This window comes from Rattus rattus, chromosome 12 (assembly GCF_011064425.1).
Source record: "Rattus rattus isolate New Zealand chromosome 12, Rrattus_CSIRO_v1, whole genome shotgun sequence".
Classification (NCBI taxonomy): Eukaryota; Metazoa; Chordata; class Mammalia; order Rodentia; family Muridae; genus Rattus; species Rattus rattus.
In genome coordinates this window covers 53,438,266-53,465,282 of record NC_046165.1, presented here as the reverse complement: position 1 = coordinate 53,465,282, position 27,017 = coordinate 53,438,266, and the positions used below count along the sequence as shown (strand labels likewise).

The 27,017-nt window shown below is 46.1% G+C and overlaps 1 protein-coding gene across 1 annotated transcript in view; it reads left to right on the top strand.

Annotated features, from left to right (window-relative positions):
• Positions 1 to 27,017, top strand: part of Gfra2 (GDNF family receptor alpha 2) — a 97,496-nt gene that overhangs the window by 28,215 nt on the left and 42,264 nt on the right. The window contains 1 exon segment of the mRNA XM_032917909.1: positions 6,337 to 6,691. Coding sequence (XP_032773800.1) covers positions 6,337 to 6,691 — 355 coding nt within the window.

Sequence of the window (27,017 nt, the reverse complement as noted above, 5' to 3'; positions counted from 1 at the left end):
TTGGTAGAACACTCACTCATTCAACGTACAGTACCTCCCTTATCCCCACCTCCTTAAAGAAAAATATCATTAAATATTTACTGAAGCTATAGTGTCAACAAGGCTAAAATTGGGTGGGCTGGGTGACTGGTTTGGCAAACTCAACTCTATATTAGATGCAGAACGGCTATTTAGGGACTATCGGTGCCACGACATGAAAGGTGCTATGGTATCTGGGGACAGCCTAGTTTTGCAGATAGACCAGCTCAAGAGAGTACTCCTGGCAGGCAAAGAGAACTGAGGCTGGGGTATGGGAGGCTGGTGTCAGACCTTTTGTGGTAAGGTTCATTACCCATCTTTTCTCATCCCTTGCAGAGGGAGGAACAAAAAAGTCTCTGGGGGTTTAAGCTGCTGTAGGAGAGATTTATTGAGGTTTTGGAAAGTGCCAAGTGCAATCGAATCCTGCCACCCTCTCCCCTGGGCAGCTGTGCACCATGTACATCTTGGCCCATCTCTGCTCCTCTTTCTACAGGCCCAGGGGACTCATAGAGGACATGAGTGGCAACATCTGTCAGGGATGGGCAGTCCTGGATCAGAGGGCATTCACTTTTTAGTTTGCAAGTCTCTGTTGAGGTCTGTGTGGTCTGTGCTGTCTGCACAGTGGAATGAGTGGAGACTGAGAGGGCCCAGGCTTCCAGAGTCTTTATCTCTGTTTCTGTACATTTTTATTTTTATTTTTATTTTTAAGGTGTAGGCTGAGGTTGAGGGCCTCCGGAGGAAGAAATTTATGTGTGGTATCCTTCCACTTCATCCTCAGTGGGGACTTAACTTTCCAGGCACTGGGAGAGAGGCCATGGGGGTGGGATGAAATATAGTAGGCAGGAAGAGGCAGCCTGTGCCACAAAACTGTCACCTAGGCCTGCATGCACCTGGCTGTGTGCTGAGCCCCATTCTTTGAGCATGACAGATGCTTAAGTCAGTAGGCAGCTAGGCCAGTTCTGAGGGGGTAGCTTTCACAGTGGAGCACCCACCAGCCATCTCTGTGCCCTCTGCAGGCTCAGGGTGGGGATCTTCCTCACAGGCTGCACTTGCTGTTCACACTGCTGCACTTCTTGATTTTTTTTTTCTAGGAAATTTACCAAGTTGAGGCCCAGAGGTTTACATGTCCCACCCCATAGCAAACGCTTTGACTATTCAAGCTCCAAATGGAAGCCACTGGGGCTATAATTACACTGGCATTAGCTATGAACACTGCTGTGAGGAGGGGAACAGAGCACCTGGGGGGACCTAGATGCAGCCACAGGCCTAAATTAGCTGTTGCTCTGCTAGCAGTTGTCAACTGCTTCTCTGCAGCCACCCCCCACTCCCCCTTCTCCCTGGCCCCAGGCCACTCTCTCTCTGTTCCTGCCAGCCAGCAGGCATCTAACAAGTGCAGGGAGCACTGTCTGGTACAGGAGAACACCCCCACAGAGGCAGGCCACACCAGCCTTTGTGCTGACAGGCATCCTTGGGTCCTTGCACAGCCTGCGGAATAGTTGAATAGCAACTCAGAGGATTGCTGCCGAGGTTGAGGCAATGGCATGGCTGAGTCCCCTGCCCAGCTGACCAGCATTCTCTTTCTTGTTTCCTTGCTCCTTTTCTCATTTCTAGGCATGCATTTTTTTTCTGTTCTTCTCAGCCTTTGACTGTCCCCTTTGCCTGGGACCTCTTTTCCTACTTACTCCAACACACTTTGTGAGTTTTAGCATAGAAAATCAGTATGTCCATGTTCCCCCCGACTCTAGACAGGCCCTTTGCACTCTTCCAGGAGAACTCAGCATTAGCATTTATACAGATGGGTGGCATTTCTGTCCCCAGCTGGTGACTGGGGAAGTACCTGGTATATACATGTGTGTGTGTGTGTGTGTGTGTGTGTGTGTGTGTGTGTGTATGTGTGTATTCCTGTACATATTATGTGTGAATTTATTGAGATCCATATGTAGTTTATGTATATAAGTGGTGTATATGTTCTCTCTGTGTGCATGTACACATGCAGACACAGTGGCTGTGCATTTAAAGGCCAGATCAACATCCAGAGTCTTCCCCAATCAATTCTCCACTTTATTTTTTTAAATAAGATCACTCTTGGACTCTAGAGCTTATTTCGACTTCTGGTGATGTGCTTCAGGGCCCTTCCTCCCTGCCCTCTCTGCCCAGGAGTCCTGGGCATCCAACTCAGGTCTTCATGTTTGTGTAGGTGATACTTTACCTGTTTTACCTGCATCTCCTCAGCCAAAAGCTGTTTTTTTTCTTTGAGCAGAGTCTCCTTCTGTCACCCATGAGGGCATGGGACTCGCTACCCAGCTGAGGTTGACCTTGAACTTAGGACAACCATCTTCCTCAGCCTCTCTCTCGAGTGCCGAGACTGCAGAAATGAGTTATCAGACCTTGCTTCAGCTTTCATTTTAAAGCAATTCAATGTTTTTAGGGTAGGTTCACCCTCAGGCATGATTGAGGGAAGACATAAGATCCCCATAACACCCTGCTCCCCACCCTCCTCACTGCCAACACCCTACTCCAGGTGATGCTTTGTTACAGCCAATAGCAATGGTACTGTGACCACCAGAGTTTATAGCTGCTGGTATCAGGATCCATTCTTGGTGTATCCCTTGCATTGTACCTGCTGACCATTGCAGGATCATGTAGAGTTTTTCATTGCCTTGAAAATATCCTGTGTTTTGCCTACTCATCACTCCCTCCTCCAACTTCTGATAGCCACTGATCTTTTCACGATCTCTATTGTTTTCCGTCTCCCAAAATGTCATGTTCCCGGTATCTTATGCCCTGCTGCTTTCGTGAGTTTCTCATGGTGTGACAGCTCATTTCCTTTTATCACCAAATAATCTTCTGTTGTCTGTACTCCCTTCCTCTTTATTTCACCACAAAGAGAGGGAACATTGCTCTTTCCAGTATTACAAGGTTGCTGGTGGCAAAGCAGTGATGCCATCAAAGTGGATGGTTCACCTCTGAGTTCTTCTACTTCTGCCTTCTGATCCCTTCTTGCCTAGGCCACCATTAATACTTGAATAAATGCAGTCTTGTCTACTGTTCCCTGGTTTATGCCAATTTTGCTTTTTCAAAATATAAACAAACTTTCAAGCATTTGCTGCAAACCAAGATTGTTCATGTTATATTTGTTCTTTATATGGAATACTTACTCAGCATTCATGTATCAACCTTTTGACACATGACGTATGCGTTAATTTGATACAAGAAATGAGTTATGTATCTACACTGTGGTTGCTGTGCTGTGTGCTATGGGGAGAACAGACCATTTGGGGGGGGTAAATGTAGTACAGGAAGTGATTTGGATTGGTAGATGAGAACTTACAGATCAGCTAACCTTTGAGCAGAGACCTGAACCAATTAATCCATATTGCTGTATGATCATGGAATGGAGAGCCTTGTAGACCAACAGCATACCAAGCACAGAGGCCCCAAGGTCAGATCACCATTTACCTTTCCCAGGAGGATCAAGGCAGCTGCTACTGGAGTAGAGTGACCAACAGGGAGGAGAAAGAGGAGGAGAAGGAGGAGTGGGAAGAGGAGAGGAAGGAGCAAGGTTAGACAGAGCAGTGCTTCTTAAAAGAAACGTAACATGCCATGCAAATGGAATTCTGAGTGTTCTAATACTTAAATTAAAAGGAAAAAGAGATAGGTGAAATTAATTTTGATACTGTTTAACACTTCATGTCCAAAATATTATTCATTCAACATATAATCAAGGTAAAGAAATTATTACTGAGATACATATTTTGCTTAACAGTCTTTTAGAATCTGGTGTGTGTTTCCTAATCTTCCAGTTCAATGTCCAATGGTTACAATTCTGGACAGTGTTCATGATAAAGCCATCGAGTGAAGCCAGTGGATATCCTGGAACACTAGTATTACATATCCATGCTTTAGATTCTTAGAGTCTACACCAGTTGTGATGAGAGAAGATTATTGTGGGGTGCTATGAAAACTGGGGTCTGGGCATGGTGCTGACAACTTGGAGGAAGCTGGTAGTGGCAGTGAGAAATGTGTTCTGGGCATGTTTTGAATGTAGACTTCCCGACTTTCCTAATGTGCTTTGTGAATGAGAGAGGAGTCAAGGACTGAGTAAAGGCATTGATGGAACTGTGTTGTATGGCCGCTTACAGAAAGATTAAGTTGACTGTCAGTTGAGCCACTGGGGTCTGGGTTTGTCACAAGGGTGTTGGGTTTTCAGGTAGTGGTGTTAGGTAGAGGCAAACAGATGAGTCTGAGGTTTTCAGGAGAGGCCTTAGGAAATAGAAGCTGTTTGATGGTTTTTAATGGCATGGGATGAAATGATAGCACCAGGTGTCCAGAGAGAGGGCTGGGTCCTGGGGAGCACAGACAAGAACCAACAAAGGTACCCCAGCACTGAGGTATCAGGGAGGCCAGAATGAAGACAAGTGAGGAAGGAGGTTCAGGTAGATAAAGATGCTGGGAAAGGGTAGACCTGAGGGTTCCTATGAGTGGTGAGGGAGAAGAGCAGCTGCCAGGCTGGTGTGGGTCTGAGGGAAAGTGAGGAGAACAAGACACATATGAGGGGGACAACTAGTGGGTCATTTTAAGGGGAACAGAAAATGGGGCAACTTAAGGGAGCTTACGGGACTCATATGACTATGAGGAGAAATATCTCTCTGTTTCTCTGTCTCTGTCTCAGTCTCTCTCTCTCTCTCTCTCTCTCTCTCTCTCTCTCTCTCTCTCTCTCTCTCTTTCAATTAATGATACCCACTCACATAGCCAATACTCCAGAAGACAGGGCAAAGTCATGATGCAAGGGAGAGAAAGTTATGAGTAATTTCTCATGTTTACAAGGTTACTCAGTGATAGGTCCTATTTTTGTAGACAAGGAAACTGAGGCCAAAACTGTTTGTTCAGACACCCAATGAGCAGCTAAGCCAGGACTTGAGAATGGGCTCAGTTCTACAAGCCCTAGTGTTGGGTCTGGTTCTGTCTCTTGCTTTCCTCTCTGGAGTGGTAGGCTCTTTAGTTGGTGCTTCAACATAGCACATAAGAGAACTTTACAGGTCTGGGACTTTATAGATGCTTAATGAACAAGCAATCAGAGGACCAGGGACTACATATGCAGATGTACAATCACCATGGATAGCCATAGAGGAGTCCTAGTCTGTACCAACCTGGTTTTGATTCTTCTGTACACCATGACTGGTTCTTGTCTATAGAGAGATACACAGGGAAGACGGAACATGGTTGGGGGAATAGATTACCTCTGGTCTAGGCTGATTGTTCTCCCTAGCATGTGATGGTGCTGAGTATTGCTCTAGTGTTCTGTCAGTGTTCTGGATGGCTATAGCAGCACCAGGACTCATCCAGAATTCATTTTCTTTATCTGTAAAATAGAGGTTAGGTTGAATGATCACCCCTGTCTCCCCAGAAGATCTCAGCTGGACATGTGCAGATTGGGGCCCTACCCTTCCCTATGTCCATATCCAGTGGGACAAGAGAATCTCTCTAGATAGGAACTACATGGCTATGGAGTCAGATGGTTTCTGTGATAGGTGGTACAGCTAAGGTCTGAGGGGTTGGGACAGCCACTATAGAGGTGCCTTGTGATTCCTGAGAACCCTGCTGTGTACCTCAGACATTTCCTCACAAGGTGGTCAGTCGAAATCCACAACATTAGGGCAAGAGAGCCAGCTCATCTGCCTCATGGTTGGTCATACATCCAGCAGTGTCAGAGTTCAACTTGGGGTAGCCTTTCCTTCATGCTTAGAGGACTAATGCTTCCCTTTCTGTGGCGGCAGCAGCTATATCCCTCTGGATACAGGTTTTGGTGGTTACAGGGGTGGGTGCATCATTGTTGACAACACTCAATGATGTGTGTTCCTCATTCCAAATGTCAGTGGTGCCACTTCCCCAAAATCCTGTTGAACTGCTGGGAGATAAGATACATGCATGGGCTCCAAGTTATGTGGCTTTGAGCCAGACACATTATTTCCTGTCCCCCATAAACAGGGCCATGACACCTGCTTCCATATTTCTGAAGCAAACAGCCACTTCCAAGTGTATGAAGCTGGGCTTAGTTTAAGACTCTGGATTGAGACTCTCCTTCTGAATCACTCTTTGTCGTTGCCATGGACCCCTTGCAACTCTCATGTACATTGGGCAGATCAACATCTTCAATGGTCCCTACAGTCATATGTTCTTAGAAATTATCCTTACTTCAAGACAAGGAAACTGAGGCACAGAGAGGGCATATGGGAGAATACCACTCTTGAGCGGCCATAAATATCCTTTCCTTGTGTCCATGTATATCACTGACTTGTGTTCCCCTTTGCCTTCCAGGGACAGGGGCAGACCCAGCGGTCAGTACCAAAAGCAACCACTGCCTGGATGCCGCCAAGGCCTGCAACCTGAATGACAACTGCAAGAAGCTTCGCTCCTCTTATATCTCCATCTGCAACCGTGAGATCTCTCCCACCGAACGCTGCAACCGCCGCAAGTGCCACAAGGCTCTGCGCCAGTTCTTTGACCGTGTGCCCAGCGAGTATACCTACCGCATGCTCTTCTGCTCCTGTCAGGACCAGGCATGTGCTGAGCGTCGCCGGCAAACCATCCTGCCCAGTTGCTCCTATGAGGACAAGGAGAAGCCCAACTGCCTGGACCTGCGCAGCCTGTGTCGTACAGACCACTTGTGCCGGTAAGAGCTGCTGAAGCTATGGATGTCTACTAAGGGTGCTCATGTGCTTGGCCTCTGTTACAGGGTCACTTGGATTATGATCATAGATGAGCCCAGCAGAAGGTGTTGAAAGGTTAACATTGATTGATAATGGGCAAAATCATTTCACGTATCCATTCATCTGTCCATTTATAGCAGATTTATCTGTTTGTCTCTCACCCAGTTATTCCATTCAGCACAGGTTTATTATCTGTCGAGTGAGCTCAGCTTCGTGCTAAGTAATTCAAGGGAAGACACAACAAAGTACCCAAGGAACTTATAATTTCAAATAGTGAATTTCTAACAGAAGGAAAGGACCGTCAGAGGATTTTGTTCCATTTTTAAGGAAGGTCTGTGCCTATGTCCCAGCAGCAGAATGTGACCTAAGAGCTGGTTCATTGAACACTGAGCGCAAGGCCAAGCTCGTGTTGGGTGAGGACTAGGTTCTGCAGTCTGACAGTGCTGGGTTCAAATCCTGACTTTGACACTTACAAGCAGTGTGACTTTAAGGAAATGTGGTCCCAATTCAGTGGAATGTGACTGGGACTCCCAGAAAAGGGAGAATAGGAGAGGGCCATCTGCTTGAGTCTAGAAGTCCCGAGGGAGGTCACTGAGTTGATGGAGGCTTGAGAACTGAGGAGAGGGTCCAGGAATGAGTCAGTCAGGAGAGACTTGAGGAAGAACTTGGGCATATGGGAAATTCAGAAGTCGGTGACAGGGGGCTGCTGGAGAAGGGATGATTGCAGTTGTCTCAATTGTCTGCTGTGTTCTGGACACCTCTGAAGGCTTCGTGCTTGTAACCCACTAACCCTGCAGAAAGTCTCTGATGTAGGCATTGCTGCCATTTTTGAAGGGAAGGAAACAGACTGAGGAAGAAAAACTCTTGCCCCAGGTCATGTAACAGATATTTCATAGCTATGATTGTTTAAGACTCTTTCTTGCTACTTTGGCTGTTAAAGTATGTAGCCTGAATGACAGCAGGTATATCACCTTGGACTAAGGTAGTGTCTGTAGGGATAAAGTGGATTTTTTCACTAAAGATGATAAGAAGACTTGCCCTGCACCTCTTTCTGCATTCAGAGTGTGACCACAGGGAATACTCAACAACACACTAATTGGATGACTGTGTGGTTTGTTTCCTAGTTGAATAACGATGGGACATTGTAATTATTCTGTGGGGATGGTGTTGTAAATGTAATGTTTGAGGGACCAGGGTGACCATTGCCTTCCTGTCCCAGCAGTGTCTCAGGTGTTTGAACTAATGACTCCTGAATTCAGTCATGTAGTTGAGAGAAGGGATGGATATAGGTGTTCTTGGGTGCTTGGTTATGATTAAAGTCCAGTCATGTAATTAGGAGGGTTAATAGGGCCTATGAAGGAGTCCAGGCTGGAGATGTCCACTGACTGGAGCATCCTCAATGGTCAGGAGAGAAGTGGAGCCATTGGTGTGGGAAGCAGGCTTGACTCTACTGGGAACACCCATGCATACACAAGAGAGAGACAAAGACTACAGCAGAAGACAGGAAGGCTGAGGAAGCTACAGAAAAATGAGGAAGTAGTGACTCAGAATCCTGAAGGAAGGTGGTTCAAGATTATAGGATCTGCCAAGCCAGGTCCTCAGATTGTGTGCACGTGTCTGTGTATGTTGAAAGTCAAATGCAGTGGCCCAGGCTTGGTGAGAAGCTAGAAGAAGAGGAACTGGGTCTAAACTGTTTTATTCAGAAAGCAGAGGTCTGAAGCCAAGTCTTCAGGAGGACATAGAATGGAAGAGAGTATCTTTTGGACCCTGGAGATCTGGGCCAGTATACAGCTGGAACGAGAAGCTCCACTTTTGTTTGGTTTGGAAAACAAGCTCTCACTGTGTTTAGAGAAGGGATTGAGCATAGAGCTAGCTGTAGGCTCAGGGAAAGCCTTGTAAAGAAATGGACGTTTTGCATCTGCTTTTAAAAAGAGCATGCATTTAGATACAACCAATGAAGCAATTTGAAATAAGCCTGTGCCTACTATAATAGAGGAGTTGGCAGTGGCAACCAGGAGCCCTAGAAGGCAGGAGCAGGCATGTTCACTGCATAGCCTGGCAGAGCTCTGAACATTAGTTCTTAGCTTCCTGGTGACTCAGATTAAGGGGAAGCTGGATGGACCATATAATTCTTAAAACGCCTTGGAAGAAGAGCGAATTCTAATTCTTAGGTGGAGACATAGTCTCCCCTGTGGGCTAAATGCTAACCTGAGCTTGCCAGACTCTGTCATCCACAGTACTTGGAACAACAGAACAGATGAACAGCAGAACCTTGAAAGAGTTGGTCTGAGCAGCATGAATCCAGGCTCGGGACCTTGCACCTATAAGTGGGCCAGGCATATCCACAAAGCCTGTGGGGTTCCTATGCAGGTAGATGTTTAGGGTCAAGCTACTCAGATGCCTTGAGTTAGTCTCCAGCAGACATGTGACAGGCTTTGTGCTTACTTGACAGGTTTTTGTTTGTTTGTTTTTTTTCTGTAAGGAAGGATAACCATAGGATATTTGGCTCCAGTAGTTGAAGTCATGTGTGACTGGAGTGTTTTGGTGGCTTCTTAAGGAAACAGAAAGATTTTTGTTTATTTTTCTGGACATGGGGCAGCCATGATCAGGAGAATTTTGTAAAAAACAGCACAGTGTGGAATCAGAATAGATGTTTAAATACCATTAGGCATTGTGAAGGTCCAGATGGAGGACTCTGAGGAATGAAGGACTGACCAAGAAAATGAGCCCCTTGCATTGGGATGTGGACTTCAAGGGTCAAGGACCACTATCTACAGGGATCCATAGACAATACTGCATCAAGATTATTGACTTGGGGTTATGACCTGATTTATCAGGCTTTGGGTAGGAAGTTCATCTTGCCCCAAGATCAGGTCATGTGATTTCCTTTTTCCAACCAAGATGTTTCTTGAGCCTGTTTTTGCCTGTCCCATCACCATATCTTCCAGTGTGCAGATGTCACATGGACTCTCAGAGAAAGAAGGGCAGGAATGAGGAAAAAGCCTGCATCTTGGGTCTGACAGGGCAGTTGGGTGATGTCAGAGCACAGCCAATTTTCCTGCATGGGACTTGGCCCTCAAGTCAGAGCGAAGCTGGGAGGTATGTGCTGAGGAGAACCTAGAGATGCAGATGTGGAATGACAGGCAAGTGGTGGATGGAGTGGGTGGCACACCAAGTCGGGGAGACTTTTGTGTGATCTAAGTAGCTTTCTACTGGGCTATATCTTTCCCTGGATCCTTGGTTTCTACACTAATCAAGCGAAGATGCTTATCCAAGTCATTTCTTGGGATCTTTTTCATTGCTTGGATCTGTGGGCTAAAGTCTTACTACTTGGTTTCTGGGCATTTCTTGTTCCTTCTGGTACCAGCCTCAAGGGCTTTCTCCCCAGGGTCTTCCCAGGATGGAAAGAAAGAGGGCACTATCTTCTATCTAGCTCCTACATGTCTGACATCTGACCCATGTATCACTGCCCAGCAGAGCCTGGTGGTCCTGTTGGTGCTAATCTCAGTTCTGTGAGGTTAAAGATGAAAGGTCATCTGGAGAACATCAAGTTGGGCTTTGACTCTGCACTGTGCCCAGGAAGGTGTTCTGTGCTCTTCCTTTCTCTGGCTTGGCCTTTTCTAAGTTTCTGCCTTCCAGAACAGGGGCACACATAGTGGTGCCAAATGTCATGGGGGTTTGGAACAGGAACTGAAGACCCTCTCTTTCTTGGGTATGTTAGTTAAGCTGGTTAGATGGGGACAACAGAAAAACATCTTTGGGGATTGAATCTTTGGGAATGGAGTTTCCATCCTGAGAAATCCCCTGTAGCCTCCCTCCACATTCTACTTCACCATGCTCCACTTCCGTAACATTCAGTCCTGCCTCAGCCAGTCCTGCCTCAGCCAGTCTTGCCTCTTTTTCTGTGATGGGGGCCCAGGTATCTCCAGGCTTCTTGCTGAGTCAGTCTTGGCCCAGGAGCTCTAGAGTGGAGGGAAGTAGCTTTGTCAAAGCCTAGTTGGCATGACTTGGGGGTTGGTCTATTGATTTGCTGGGAGGGAGGCTAGACTAGTAGCAGCCTGAACTTCACTTGTGTGAGGTAAGGTAGATCCTGCTGTACTGCCTTGTTAAATGTCACTACCAGTGAGCCTTTTGACCTAGCATTTGGAGAAGCATTGACTAATCAGAGCTATCTTGAAGTCATTGGATGCCCTTCTGAATTTTCCCACTGATCTTCTAGGCTGGGTCAGATAGACTTTCTGGGAGTACAAACTTCATGCAATACTCAGTGTACCTGGCTGGGAGGTCATCCTTAAGAGTCCAGGTTCTGCTCTCTGCTTTTGTTCTATTTCCACCCTAAACCTCAGGGCTGTGGACTTAAACTAACTGAAGATCTAAAAATGAGCAGGAGAGACATTTCATTTAGAAGCATCTGATAGGGAGTCTAGAGAGCTGGGAGCTTTTTGGAACAGGTCTGTGGAAACTGACTGGATTTTCTTCAAGTTCCAGTAGGTCATGAGCTACTTTTACAGTTTTAAACACAACTGTTTATATCTTCTTGGCTTGCATCCATTAAGGATATGCTCAGTTGCATGCATGTGTGCATGCATTTGTTATTGTGCATGCATTTGTGTGTGTGCTTTTGTGCATGTGTGTGCATGTGTATGTGTGTGATGTGATGGCTGTGTGTGCATTTGTGTATGTGTGTGGGGGTGTGGTGGCTGTATGTGTGTGTTTGCATGCATATGCGTGTGTGCATGTATGTGTTGTAGTGGCTGAGAAGTTGTGGGGATGACAACTGCTGTATTACTATCTCTTGCAGGCCACATTTGGAAATGGCTCCTGAAGTTCTCTGTCCCTCCTGGTCTGCCAGGGGACTATAAATAACCTCTTGCTGGACCCATGCCATCTACAGAGCTGTGATTTAACCTCTGGGTGCTGAGAATGTGCATAAATAGACTCCAGCCTGGGGCTATCCCAGTAGTCCTGGGCCACTCTTGTGCTGTGGCTCCTGTCTTTGTCCTAAAGGAGAAGATGGCTGGGATAAGCAGTGCAGGGAGGTAGTTTCCTTCTCTCAGGCTGTTCTGAATTGGGGTTTGGTTCTTGACCTCCTGGGATGTGCTTCTCTGTGACTCCATAGGATCGGTTAGCTGGTGTTTTCAGAAGACCATCTCTAAATAGAAAGAAAAGACTTATTTCCAAAGTGGTAGAGAGGCTAAGGATTTCCAAGCTTTTGTGTTTGTTTGTTTGTTTGTTTTTAAAGAAGACCTTGTGTATCTTGATGTGATATGCCAAATTTTGGGTACACATTCTGGAAAGATCCTTAGGTCTCCTATAGCTTTAGAATCTCGGTCTTCTCTGGTAACACCATCAATTTCCTGGGGATGGATACAGAGTTTCCCTCTTGCTATGGTAGTATAGAGAGCTGTTACTGACTAGTGATGTCTGCAGCTGGCCTGGGAAGTTAGGCTAGGCCTTGGCTGGAACCCAGCCAGTCCTTCTTAAGGCAGTCAATTGCTTCTAGCAGGGAGAATGGGGGTCTTGTGACAAGACTACATTCATTTCATAATACCCTGCTGGTCATCTGTGTCAGGCCTAGCATTGTAAGAATTGGAGAGTTCATGACCAGGGAATTGGAGGTCCTTGGAGTCTCATGGAGCCACTGTATTGGCTGGCTCTGCAGAGACAGTGGGGACCTCCATCCTTAGATGAAGGGATTTCTTTCACTAGATTTTTCAGGGAACCCCCATTTTTCTTTGCTTCCTCATAGGTCCATGCTGGTGTTACTGGAGAACATCCCTCTTAGGGAAACTGGGATCTAGCCTCATTTGAGGGCCTTCCTGGCCTGGATCAGAGAAAAGCTTCACTGCTGAGATTTCCTGAGGAGGGAGGAGCTGTGGGCCTGCAGTGTGTGTGTGTGTGTGTGTGTGTGTGTGTGTGTGTGTGTGTGTGTCTCCTTTGTGTGTGTGTGTGTGTGTGTCTGTGTGTCTGTGTGTCTGTGTGTGTCTCCTTTGCCTAGCAGCTTTCCTCCCCAGTGACCCATGATGCTTTCATGGAGCCCCTGTTCTTCTTCATTCCAGGTCAAGGGAAGGGCTCTTCCTGGAACTTCCTTTGACATGTTGATGCAGGGTAGAAATGTCAAATATTACTTTACAAAAGGCCTGGGGATATCAACTCAAATATGCTCCAGCTTAGATACCTAGATTATATGATAGAGTCTCTGTGACTTCCTGCTGTGGTTGCTTTAGGCAAAGCAGCATTGAGGAGGGGGTGCCTTTAGCCTTCCTCATCCATCCCCTATTCTGGACACCTGGGCCCCACAAAACTTACACCCAGCACTGATGAGGTATGGTCCCTGGGTCGGGGAAGGCTCCCATTGAAGAGCTGTGATTAAGGCCCTGCTCATCTCAGTGGGTGGAAGAAGAGGATCAACTTGGGGATGCTGAGGATGCAGAGAGTGTCAGGATATAAGCCCACATGGTCTATTCTCACCAGAGCCTCTCCTATAGGTGTGTGTGTGTGTGTGCATGTGCATGCGTGCTAGTGTCTGCATGTGCATGCATGTGTGTGTGTGCCTATCTGTGTCTACTCACACTGGGCCAGACTGCCTAAGCTTTCAGCTACCTTGGCTTCAAGTTGTTTGTATTGTATCTATGATTGTTTCTACTCTCATTTGGGGTGAGCACCCTGCCTGGTATTTTAGTCACTTTTGGATGCTATCAGAGTACTATACACTGCATGACTTAAACTATGCTGTTTTCTACCAGTTTGGGAGGTGGAAAGTCTCTGATCTGGATGCCAGTGTGTTATATTCCTAGTGAGACAGTCTTCTTGGTTATGTTCTGTAGTCTTGTCCTTGGTATGTGTGTGACACAACACACACACACACACACACACACACACACACACACACACACATGCGCCAGAGAAAGAGAGAGAGAGAGAGAGAGAGAGAGAGAGAGAGAGAGAGAGAGAGATTTTCTTTTCTCTTAGATCACTAATCCTATCATGAGTAGTGCCCACCTCCATGGCTTCTAATACTACTCATTCCCCAAGGGCTCCCTCTGCAAAGTGCACATTGGGGTTTAGGGTTTACGCTTCAGCTCACCCTTTGTCAAGCCTGTCTCATCCGCACTGCTTATCCCCCTTCTGGCAGCTGCCTCCTTGTGTGGATTTTCTATTGAGCTTCTCTGTATCCTTCACTTGGTACTTGGTGTTTTCCTTCTTGATTAGACCATCCCCCCCTTTTCATATCCTTATGTTACCACTGTGTCAGTTTACTTATTTAATGAGCGTGTGTGGTGCCCTTGCTCTGCCCCAGGCACTGTGCTAGACTTGGAGGTACTTTGGAAATCACAGTAGGCATGACCACACCTCTTTGGAACAGTCTGATGGAGGAGACAGTGGATAAGTAAGTAGACAGGTTTATCCAGGTTGAGCATCCCATATCTGGAGATCTGAATTGCCAGATGCTTTATAATTGAGACCTCTCTGAATAGCAATGTGACTCTACAAGCAGAACATTCCATACTTGACCTCAGGAGATGGGCTGCGGTCCAAACACAAGAGTGCTAAAAATATCTCCAGGATGTCTGTTTAGCATGTACATGAAACAAAAACAAATTTCCCTTTTGGACTTGAATCCCTTCCTCATTATCTCTTAGCATCTACATGCAAATATTCCCAGATCTGAAAGCTGAACCACTTCTGATCCCAGGCATTTTGGATAAGGTATACCCAACCTTAATAGAATACTTACAGTGAACAGGGTATAGAAATAGAACATTATAAAGGCAGAGAGGTGGTGGTGGGGGTGGCTTATCTGTACAGAGGTCAGGAAGACTTAAAGGAAATGACATTTGAACTGAGACCTCGGGCTGCTGAGATGGTTTGTGGGTAGAAGTTTTTGCCACCAAGCTTGATGATGTGAGTTCTACCTCTGGTGGAAGGAGAGAACCGGAGGCAAGTTGTCCCCTAGAATCTACACATATGCCATGGCATGTGCGCTCCCTGCCACAAAAAAGTAAATGTAATAAATTTAAACAATAAGCTGAGACATGAGGAGCAGAGCCAGAGACAGATGTAGAAGAAGAGGAGTATTTATGCAAGGGCATGTGCCATGGACATAGGCTGTGGGAGGGGAAGACTTAGCACTGCCAAAAGGAGGGATGCGGCTGCAGCTTAACTTCACAGAGGCAGGCTTGGGGTGCTCTGGAGAGGAGTTCCGATTGATTCTGGGGACAGGTGGAAAGGCGCTTTTGGAGCTGAACAGTAACATGATGAAGACTGAGCGAGAAGATAGCTGATGCTGTGTAGGGAGAGCAGGAGGGGCACACGTGACCGCAGGACCCTGAGAGCAAAGGATGCTTGCTTGTATCACTAGGTCAGCAGTGATGGTGGCTCAGAGTAGGGTAATATGGGGATAAGATAGGGAGGGAGGTTTTAGAGGGCATGGGAGTGTATTGAAGACACCCCAGGATGAATGAAGGGGTACATATATACAGTGGCATGGAGCCACTTTTTCAGATGGTCAAGAGCTTGGGTTGAAGGTAGATCAGGAATTCTATTTGGGACACGGTAGTACTTTGGTGCTTCAGGACAGCTCTGGTGCTTGACTGGGTTGGTAAATTTGGGGGGTCAATAGCAGGGTGGCAGTATCTAAACTGAGGGATGTTGAGTTCCTCCTGGGAAGTCTCTGGTGGGAGAAGAGGCAACGAGGACATGTATGGTTTGAAATATGGTTTGACTTCTGATATTTCTATCCTATGACAGGCTTATGGGGGATATAACTGCATTTTAAGTTGAAGAGCACTCATGTTATAATGGGGACTCTGGCACACCCCCACCTGGCTCTGAAGGACTTTGATAGGGTCATCGATGACTTTGCCTCTCGAGGTCCAGGCCCAAGTCCTTCAACTGTGGAAGATATCTGTCTCTGGGTCACTGCTTCAGGAGCAGCGTAGGAGGCAGTCTCTGCTTTTCAGCCCTTCTAGTCTTCCACAAGGAAGCATTTAGTGTTTTATCAAAGAGCTTTGATGGGTGTTTGGGGCTCTTGTGATGGGATTTTCTCCAAGGACTTTCCTGTGCCCAACATCAGGGGCTTTGCCTTTCTGTTCAGTAGAGCTAAGATAGCCTTTACCTTATGAGTGCTGTGAGCTCTGTTGTCCTTGAGCTACATGCTGGCTTCATGTCCTCTGACAGTTGCTTACACATTGCCATGATGCAATACTTGACAGAAATAGGAGAATGATTTATTTGACTCATGATCCGCCATTGTGAGGATGGCGTGACAGACTAGTTAATGACAGTGGGAACGTGTGGCACAGGCTATTTACCTCATGGTAAACCAAGAAGCAAAATGTGGCAGGAACTAGGGAATATAATCTTACCCTCAAAGGCCTACTCCACGTGACGCAGAGCCTCCCAAATTAATGCTAGCAATTGGTGAAAAAGCTTTAAAAACTGTGGACCTATGGAAATAGTTTCAGATTCAAACCATGACAGAGTCCTTTTAGGGGTGTCTTGCAAGACTCAGAGGACTTTCACCAGCAGTGCTACAATGGAAGGTTCTCTGATTTGGCTAAACATCTTAGGCTGCTAGTGACTCCCACCTTCTTACTGATGTATGGGGACTCTTTAGGATTTTATACGAGTCCCCTTTCATACAGCTACTCATATAGAGACATTTGCAATACCTGCTTCCATCCTGCCCGACTCAGGTCTTCCCAAGCCAGTGAATCCTTTCTGTCCTTGGTGGGCTGGACTTTGGGTACCAAGATGTGCTTAAGAAAAGAGTCAGAGAGCTGTATCATGAGTGGGTCAGACAACCCTGAGTCTTGGTCATGAGCTGCGTGAGTATGCGGACATTTTTTTCCTTTACTCGATTGAACAGCCTCTGTTTGTGAGTGCAGTGGGTTGGTAGCCTATTTCTCTCTGGGTATTCAAAGGTGCTTCTAGGATTGTTAGGGCTTTAGGTGGAAGGCTAGCCCTCACAACCGACAGGTCACTAGAGAAGCCCTCTTGGAAGTGATTTATCTCCTTAGTTTGTAGTTTTGTATTCTGGTGTGATCCTTCTGTTTCTTTCAAGGGAATGTATCAAAGAGGTCTATGGCAGAAGAGGCAAAGGGGCCAGCTTATCCCAGCCCCTCTGTACTTTCCTAGCAAGTTTGGTTTTCTCTGGAAGACAATGAGGAGTCATGAAGTAGTTAAGCAGGAGGACAACGTGACCCAAACTGCTGTTTTAGAAAGATGCTGCTGTGGATAAAATAGTTTGAGGCTGGAGACAGAGGGTCTGATAGGAGGCCTTGCTGTGGCTTGTGATAAAGGGGAAAGGCAGGTTGTGAACAAAGAGAAACTGGTCACAGGGATGACATAGGATCCGTTGAAGGTCAGTTTCTGAGGATTTACTGGAGGTGAATAGTAATGGGGAATCCAGGAGGCTACCAAGGTCTCTAGTGTGGCAGTTGACTGGTTGGTTAAAACCATTGCCTTGAGAAGGGAGGAGGAGAAAAAGGAATTTGCTAAGAAATGGCACAGGTGAGGAGTGGGGAGAATGTTTGGGTTTCAGAGCTCTTGTTTGCAAACCTTTGAATGTGCAAGTGTCAATGTCAAATACAAAAGGTATTTGTTATCTGGGAGTTCAGCGGAGAGGCAAGCACTTGGGTGGAGATGGTGGGATTAAGGGAAATAACTCATGAAAGGCTGTGAGCAGCAGCCTGGTGCATGGGCACGTAGAGAACATGAGCTCCTTCAAAGAGCTCTAAGCTCATTTGGGGAGGCAGGGCTTGCCCCTGTGAACCAGCAGCCATGAAGAGGAGGCCTGCTTTAATTAAGAGTTGTGAGGATTAAACTGCACGCTGCAGGCAAGCCCTGGAGAGCTAAGGAGGGCGGGTGCTGAGGAGCATGAATCCAGTAGCAGGGCCAGGAAGGAGGGGGTATGCCTTAGGGCAGAGGCTTCAGGGAGAGAGGGAGCTGAGGAGGAAGAAGGGCATGGCTAGTGTGCACCTATCCCCCCGCCCCTCTGTGTGTGTGTGTGTGTGTGTGTGTGTGTGTGTGTGTGTGTGTGTGTGTACACGCTCTCCTGCACAGAGGAGAAAGGGCCAACAGAATGAGAAGAGCTTGCTGTGGAGTGAGGGAAGGCTTGAGGCTGTGCCTTTGAGATGACTTGGAGGACTTTTAAAAGATGTGAGCTCTCCTCCCCCATGTGAGGTCTCTTATCTGCCAGCTCCCTAGCTCAGCAGGTTAAGGATACCCTCAACTTGTTGCCTGATAGAAGGACAATGGAGTCAGGTGGTACAGGCCCTAGTATATTGTGAGTTATACTAAATCCTAATTAGTCATTTTGGCACTCTGTGTCTACATCTAAATTCCATAGCCATTGATTTAGTCACTCATAGATGGAAGGACTGTACATATACACACATATATCCTTGTGTGTGTGTGTGTGTGTGTGTGTGTATGTGTGTATATGTGTATTCATTCTATCTGTGATATATAGGATTATATACATTAAATACAGAACATATACCTTTTTATATAAGTGACTATATATGTATATGTATATATGTATATATGTATGTATATATTATATATATGTCCTTGGATGTCCTGGAGCTGGTCTCCTGGAGACACTGAGGGACACCTATGGGGACCCTCTTATAGCTGATGTGGTGACATTGAGAAATTAGATCAAGTAGCTTTTTTAGGTGTTCAGTCCCTGTCCTCAGAGATGCAGAAAGAGTCAGAGGCCCCTCTCAGCTTTAGGTGACTGTGGGGTCCGAGGTGTGTCATAGTCCTTTTCGAGGTAGTCTGTCAGATTACCATCTCCTGTCTTTCTGGGCAGTGGCAAGGAGCCAAGTGTGTGTCCTAGGGTGATGCTTGCTTCACACCTATCACCTATTTTTTTCCTGTTTTAAATTCTCAGAAGGACATTGAATTAGTTTTGGTTTTTATAAAGGTACTATGAATTCTTGTAAAGAATAATTGAAAGCTGGGTGAGGTGGCTCACATCTGTAAACCCAGCACTTATGGGGTGGAGGCAGGAGAATTATAAGTTCCAGAACAGCTAGTCTGGACTATCTAGAGATCTTGTCTCAAAACCAAAAATAAGAAAGAGACAAATAAACTAAACTAAACAAACAAACAAACAATAACAACAACATCATGAAAGATCATTCAGGTCAGACACAGGTATAAATTATCCTTAATACGAATGCCCTGAAATAAACTTTGGATGTCACTTTGGGGGAATGTATATTCTCAGACTATATTTAAAAGGATGTTCATACATTTAAAAAAAAGTGATGTCACATGTGCTGTTCTGTAAGCTATTTTGTGTTCTCTAAATAGGTGGTCCACATTTTCCCCCGGTCAGTACAGTATGGCGTTTTTCCCGTGTGAACTGTGTCTCCATGAATGGCTTTCACAGCTTGTCTGTCTCCTTGTTTGTACACTGCTAGCATCTAAGGAATGTGTATCTGGGTTAGACGGGAGGGGACAGCCATATTCTAGGTCCTCTGGGGAGGGGATGCTCAGAATATCCTCAGAGAATTTTCGGGACTGGTGTGCTACTTTCCCTAGGTGAAGGGGAACCATGAGCTAGAATTAAGCAGCTGCTATTGTCTTTATAGCAGGCATGAGGTTTTCCTGTTTGTTGCTGGGACTGCTCTCTTTGCTCTGTGGTCATTACAGAGGGCAGAGTTTGCTTCCCTCTGACTACGGCAGTGCTCTGCCAGTACTGGTCTGAGCATCTTTAGAATGATTCAGAGACCTTCTTAGCTGTAATCTTGAGACTTTAGGAGAGATGATGCCCAAAACAGAATAGTTGAGAAATATATCTGTGTGTTGATATCATTAAATCACCAACTGGCTAGCTGTGTCAGAATGGGACTCTTGAGAGACATATTCAAAGGGGGCGAGACTGTCGATCATACTGGGCCTCTGAGGTCTGAGGTATACACATTTTTTGCTCTGTTTTCTTAAGACTTTTGCTTCTTTGGGAGGTGTCTTATTTATTTTTAAAATAATAATAATTGTCATCCTTGTTGTCCTCATCGTCATTGTCACCACCATCATCATGCCTTTTGAATGTCTCACTTTGCAACCCAAGCTAGCCTGGAACATACTGTGTGGTCCAGGCTAGCATTACTCTTGTTTCAGCTTTCCAAGTGTTAAAATTATGGTTCTGAGGTCCCTTTAACCTCCACCCCTCATCACCGATACTAGGGGAATTTTAAATGAGTAAGGGTGATTGCCTGTCTTTGGGTACCTCTCCCCTAGTTCTTCAGGGACAATTTGAAATCCCCCAGACACCAACAAGTAGTAGACATCAAGCTGATGAACCCTGAGCATGGAAGACTCCAGGTTAGAGCTGTAGTTATTAACTATGGCTTCCCTTTCCTGTGCCCCATCCTTTCCATGTACCTTCCTTGCTCCTCTCAAAAATCATGGTGTTTTTTTCCTTAATGTACACATACATGCATATATATATGTCTAAATATATAGATACAGCATGCTCAGTCTGTTAATATTTCTTGTGTGTGTATTATTTCAGCTCTGCCCTTGGGTATTGCATAACAAGCTAGATGGCACAGCCCTGAGGAAGACAGTTTTCCTCACTCTCTCAGTGTTACTCCTCTGCCTGTATTTCTGTGTCTAGGGCTGAGTTTTCCCTCTTCCCCGTTAGAAGGTCTACTGCTGTTATCACTGGTTTTCGCCAAGGCTGCCATATTGTTGAGGTATGAAGGTAGTAGTCCCTGTCATTTCCAGGAGACACGTTCCCACTGCAGATTTCTTGATCCTCTGGCACTCAAAATCTTTCTGCCCCATCTTCTGCTATGTTCCCTGAGCCTTAGGTGTACAAATTGTGTGGCAGGTGTGTCAACTGGGGCTGCGTACCGCACAGTCATTTGTTTTTATGCTCTTGGAGTAGCTGTGGTTTTCTATAACGATCTCCTGTTGGAAAGAGAAATGTTTTTTCTGAGTGGTGAGAGCCACACTTCTCTGTGGGTGTAAGGATATAGCTTAGGCTGCAGTTGTGTATTACACTGGTTTAGTATAGTGAGTCTGGTAGGTTCTACTCTAAGCTCCATGACCTCACCATCCCCAGGTAGTTGGCTAGGTTTCTAGTACCAGGCATGATTTCCCTCCTATTGAGTGGATCTCAAGTGTAATTACAGAGCTGTTGGTTACGGCCAAGTTATGAGTGTCATCATTGTACCCTAAGGGTTGCCGGGCTTCACTGGCCACTGTTGTTGTTCATAGGTATTATAGCTGGGAAGTACTTATTAGTTGTTCTCCTCTCTAGTAGCATCTCCCAAATTATAGCACTCCCTCATTTTGCCCATTTCCTGCTTCAAATCTCTTTTTTTTCAAATCCTGCTATTCTGCTCTGTAGTGCCCCACCCCATGGGCCCTTTCCTGCTTCAGTGGTTACTCAGCGTATCTGCTTTCTACTTGTGTGTTGTGGATCCCATCTCTGGCCCTCATGCTTGTACAATGAGCACTCTGGAACGGTCTCTCCAGGTTAGAATGCTGCAGGGTTTAAGAATGTAAAGTGCCCAGCCCTACTGCTGGCCTATAGACCCTGCTCTATCCTAGTGGGAATGTGGGTGGGGGTGGCAGAGGGCAGCAGGTTAGGTAGATATGGGCAGAGTAGAGAGGCAGGGAAAGCTTGATGCTTGGCTACTCACAGAGCTCTCGAGGTGGCGTTTGGCGTTTAGCTGTGGGCAGAAGGTCGAAGACCAGTTGGACCTCAGGTCAGCCTGGGCCTCGCAAAGGGGAAACCTCTTCTTTCATCTCTAGCCAAGTGAATCTGACAGACCTTTGCGTCCCCACAGTACTGCCAGAAGCCATCCAGCCCACATGGTGCTGACTGAAGACTGGGTGGGGAGAGCTGGGGATCTCAAGGAACCCATCAGCCGGGGTTCTTCAGCCTTCAGTTCTCTTCCTTTCTCTAGGAGGCTCAGGCCTCCTTTAGTCTCCCACCCATTCCTCTCCCCTTTGGATCAAACTGCAGAGGTCAATGGCAGAAGGGAGCGGGGGTGGGGGGGGTAAGCAAAATGATGATGACTTTGATTTTTTCCCTTCTTCTGTCGGAGCCTGGGGAGGGCGGTTGTTTTGCTTCCTGGACCTCAGTGGCGAATTCTCTGCCAGACAATCATCACAGCGCTTTCATTGCCTTCTGATGCTCCTCTAACTGCGCAGGGTCGGCTATTAAATGGTCATCAAACCTCAGCCTCTATCCCATCAATAGTCATAAAGTTGGGGAGATAAAAGCCATCAGTTTTCCATTATAGCTGAAAGCAATACTGTGGATGGCTATTTTCTGAATGCTGCAGATAGATGTATTTTAACTAGAGCATGGTTTCCAGTGGGCCCAGCTCAGCTGTGGGCCCTGCTGGACTGGGGATAACTTGCCAGGTATAGAAAATGCAGGCGTGGCTGGGCTGTTTCTTGGTCAGTCTCCTCTCCTTGGAGATTCAGATGGGCAGATCCTCAGGGTGGGGGCAATGGGTGGAGGCTGCACTGGTGCCACTGTATACTCCCAGTCTCCGTATTAATGAGATATAGTGGGTCGGTGTGGAAAGTTGTGATAATGTCCAGTTGGATGGAAAACAGCCTCCCCCTTGCAGGATCCCGGGCTTCTGAGGGGCCAGGGGAGGATACGCTGGAGCACATGCTCACCTGTGGGGAGTTTGGTGGAACCGTTATGACCTACAGGCTGGGCCCAGTTAGATGTGGAATGGTCCAGTGTAAGGAAACTGGCACCAGGGTTGGGAGCACCAGAGTTCCTGCAGGGTACGTGGTGCCTATAGTGTCTTCGCAAGCATGCCATCTGGAAATGGATTTTGCAATTACATAGTTTGGCAGTGAGCAACCATTGGCTATGTTTGTTGAATGGATTTTCACTCTCCCACCATGCTCTAATCCCAGAGCTTCCGACAAAAGTTCCAGAAGAATCTGGGCCCTGGCAACCCCTCATGCCCACTGCTGTTGGTTTCTCCCTGAATATGTAACTCGCTTCACTTTTCCTGTCTCTGGGCTCTTGCAGGTGCAGACCCCTTGTTTGGATGTCCTGCTAGTGCTGTAGGGAGTGCCTAATCATATTAGAGGTTCTTTGTGGTTACCCCCTCTTTGTGCATCTCATTCTCTTCCAGAAAGTTGCCTTCTCTGTTTCCTGCGCTGCCAGACTGATGCACTCTGGTCCCATCAGAGCAGTTCTTAGAGGCTTCACAGTTGTTGAGTGTGTGGACTTCACTCTACACTGCTCCAGGGACAGCTCATGTTTCCTGGTGTTTTTGACTCTACTGCAGCTGACTCACTCTTCTGCCCAGCTGTAGGGATGTAGACCCATCTGCTGAAACTTTGGGTCTGGGGCCTGCGGGACTCATATAGATGGGAGTCAGTTTTCAGTCTGTGTTTCTGCTCCTCTGGCCACCCTCATGGGGTTGATTTTTTTCCCCCATGGGACTGTCAGTATTTGTTGAGTGCTTCTGCACTAGGTGGCTTCCATGTGCCATGGCTGTGACAACTACTGGCATCAAATTTGCCTAGGGATATTCCCTTCTACCTCTCCCCTAGTGAGGACTCTCAGGACCACAAGCCCCTGTGCTCTAGTTCCCTTTCATTTGTATCCTAGCAGTGGGACTCAGGACAGCACAACATTGAGCTTCCTGTTCCACACTGAGGATCAGTTGGTCCACTTAGCAAGCCCTGATTATCTCTAGCTTTTGACCTGTCTTCCTGGGGTCTTCAAAAAGTTACCCTTTGTTTTAGCCTTATGGACACTGAGGCTTTCTAGTCTCAAAATCTTACATGCTTCCTGGAATGGCTAGGTGACGTGTGTGTGTGTGTGTGTGTGTGTGTGTGTGTGTGTGTGTGTGTGAGAGAGAGAGAGAGAGAGAGATTGAGAGAGAGAGAGAGAGAGAGAGAGAGAGAGAGAGAGAGAGAGAGAGAGAGATAATTTTCCCATTCTTTTCCCTCTGCTGTACTCTCAGGATGGGAAGACTCAACTGTTTTTGCCATGTTGTCTGTCTACATGGGACTCTCCTCATAGTGTCACTGAGAGATCTGGACCTGATGGCATAGTGGCCTGGTGGCTTAGTGCTGTGGTGACCTGGTGGCCTGGTGTGACATGGGTGCAGTGAACATGTATGGAGTTCTTCAGTGCTCTGTCTCCTAAATTAGAGACGTAGTAGGCATCCTAAGCTTTAATTGAGGACATGGATCAGCCCGGGTGACTGGGTAACGTGTGCACTCGGTGTCTCTGATGTCTATAGAATATTGTAAACATACTGTAGATTACATAGTACATGTTACACATTACTCTGATTATTGCCAGAGCTGGAGTTGCTCAGTTGTTTGCTTTTCTTTTGGTTTCTGTCTTCTCTGTGCCTGCCACTGGTTTGCGGGAGGTTTTGTCACATGTGCGTCCCTTGGTCACCGTTCTCCTTTGTATGTTTTCCAAGAAACAGAGAATGAGATAATGGAGTGTGTGGGAATTGAGTATGCACTGGGGGTTTGAGGATCTCAGTGGAGGGAGAACTGATTTTCTTAGGAGCAGAAGATCTCTTTTAGTGGACAAACTTCATCTTGTCTATTCAGGTGATTTCCTTGTACTTGGAAATCTGCCAGATGAGTGACCTACAAATGTGTTGTATGGTAGAGACCTTTCTATTAAAAACATATTTTAAGATGACTTTGGAGGCTTGTGGGAGGGATGCAGATTTGGCCATTAAGATGGATCAAGTTAGCGGACCCCTCAGATTCCCTCCACGTCTCTGTAGGACGACATTGTCCTTAGTGTCCCCAGATGGCCAGTATTAGAATAACTTCCTCTGTCCTTTGCTCACCTTCTGTGGGTCCAGGAGTCAGAGTGAGGATAGCTTTGACTTCATTGTGTGGAATGGTGACACCAACACAGATCATTGGTTGTTGCCTTGCCAATGGGATTGCCTTGCCAAATGATGCCTGGGTTGTCGGTGATGGTAACAATAACAACCATTCTACCCAAGGCTACTGGGGTCTCAGGCAGAGATGCTGCCTTATGAAACTTCCCATTGCAGACAGCAGAAGTGTAAGGCTGAGTGAGGGCTGGCAGCATTGGAAAGGAAGAGCCCGGGTCAGAACTGTCAGGTCCTACCTGAGCTTAAACCTAGCCATCTGAAGCCTTAGAATATTTTTTTAAATTACACTTTATTATAATGTTTTTCAATTACATAAAAACATCACAGACCAAAATTAATCAGACCCAAAATCTTTGTGAGTCAGTGACCTTCTATACCATTAGAAGAGACTTTCTGAATGGAAGTCATGGAGGGTCACATTAAATTTTACACTTTTAGTTGAGTATATTAAATGTACTCTGCTATTATCCAGAACAAGAATCCTGTGACAGAATTAGAACAAGAAAAACGAGTAGCTTATGTTCTTTGAATAAGTCATATCCCTTATCTGCATCCAGTCATCCCTCAGCTATGTATGTTTAGCCTCTCTCGGCCTGTTTTCTTCATGCTTTGCTGTACTCACATGTACATTTGTTTGACTATGTACTTAAATTGTTGGCCAGATCTGCATAGGTTGAGAGGGCACACAGTTTTTTCTTTCTGAGACTGTATGGCCCCACTTGACACGATATATTCTTTTTTTATTTTATTTTATTTTTTTTTATTATTAACAGGTATTTCTTATATACATTTGAATATTTATTCCCTTTCCGGTTTCGGGCAAACATCCCCTCCCCCTCCCCTTCCTTATGGGTGTTCCCCTCAACCCTCCCCCATTGCTGCCCTCTCCCCAACAGTCTAGTTCACTAGGGGTTCAGTCTTAGCAGGACCCAGGGCTTCCCCCCTTCCACTGGTGCTCTTACTGGGATATTCATTGCAACCTACCAGGTCAGAGTCCAGGGTCAGTCCATGTATAGTCTTTGGGTAGTGGCTTAGTCCCTGGAAGCTCTGGTTGGTTGGCATTGCTGTACATATGGGGTCTCGAGCTCCTTCAAGCTCTTCCAGTTCTTTCTCTGATTCCTTCAACAGGGGTCCGTTCTCAGTTCAGTGGTTTCCTGCTGGCATCGCCTCTGTATTTGCTGTATTCTGGCTGTGTCTCTCATGGGCGATCTGCACTCACATTTTGATCATCCGTCTTGAGTTTCATTTGTTCTAGGCATCTAGGGTAACTCAAGCATTTGGGCTAATAGCCACTTATCAATGAGTACATACCATGTATGTCTTTCTGTGATTAGGTTAGCTCACTCAGGATGATATTTTCCAGTTCAACCATTTGCCTCAATTTCATAAAAGTCATTGTTTTTTGATAGCTGAGTAATATTCCATTGTGTAGATGTACCACATTTTCTGTATCCATTCCTCTGTTGAAGGGCATCTGGGTTCTTTCCAGCTTCTGGCTATTATAAATAAGGCTGCGATGAACATAGTGGACACGTGTCTTTTTTTATATGTTGGGGCATCTTTTGGGTATATGCCCAGGAGAGGTATAGCTGGATCCTCAGGCAGTTCAATGTCCAATTTTCTGAGGAACCTCCAGACTGATTTCCAGAATGGTTGTAGCAGTCTGCAACCCCACCAACAATGGAGGAGTGTTCCCCTTTCTCCACATCCTCGCCAGCATTTGCTGTCACCTGAGTTTTTGATCTTAGCCATTCTCACTGGTGTGAGGTGAAATCTCAGGGTTGTTTTGATTTGCATTTCCCTTATGACTAACGATGTTGAACATTTCTTTAGGTGTTTCTCAGCCATTCGGCATTCCTCAGCTGTGAATTCTCTGTTTAGCTCTGAACCCCATTTTTAATAGGGTTATTTGTCTCCTTGCTGTCTAACTTCTTCAGTTCTTTGTATATTTTGGATATAAGCCCTCTATCTGTTGTAGGATTGGTAAAGATCTTTTCCCAATCTGTTGGTTGCCGTTTTGTACTAACCACAGTGTCCTTTGCCTTACAGAAGCTTTGCAGTTTTATGAGATCCCATTTGTCGATTCTTGTTCTTAGAGCGTAAGCCATTGATGTTTTGTTCAGGAAATTTTTTCCAGTGCCCATGTGTTCCAGATGCTTCCCTAGTTTTTCTTCTATTAGTTTGAGTGTGTCTGGTTTGATGTGGAGGTCCTTGATCCACTTGGACTTAAGCTTTGTACAGGGTGATAAGCATGGATCGATCTGCATTCTTCTACATGTTGACCTCCAGTTGAACCAGCACCATTTGCTGAAAATGCTATCTTTTTTCCATTGGATGGATTTGGCTCCTTTGTCAAAAATCAAGTGACCATAGGTGTGTGGGTTCATTTCTGGGTCTTCAATTC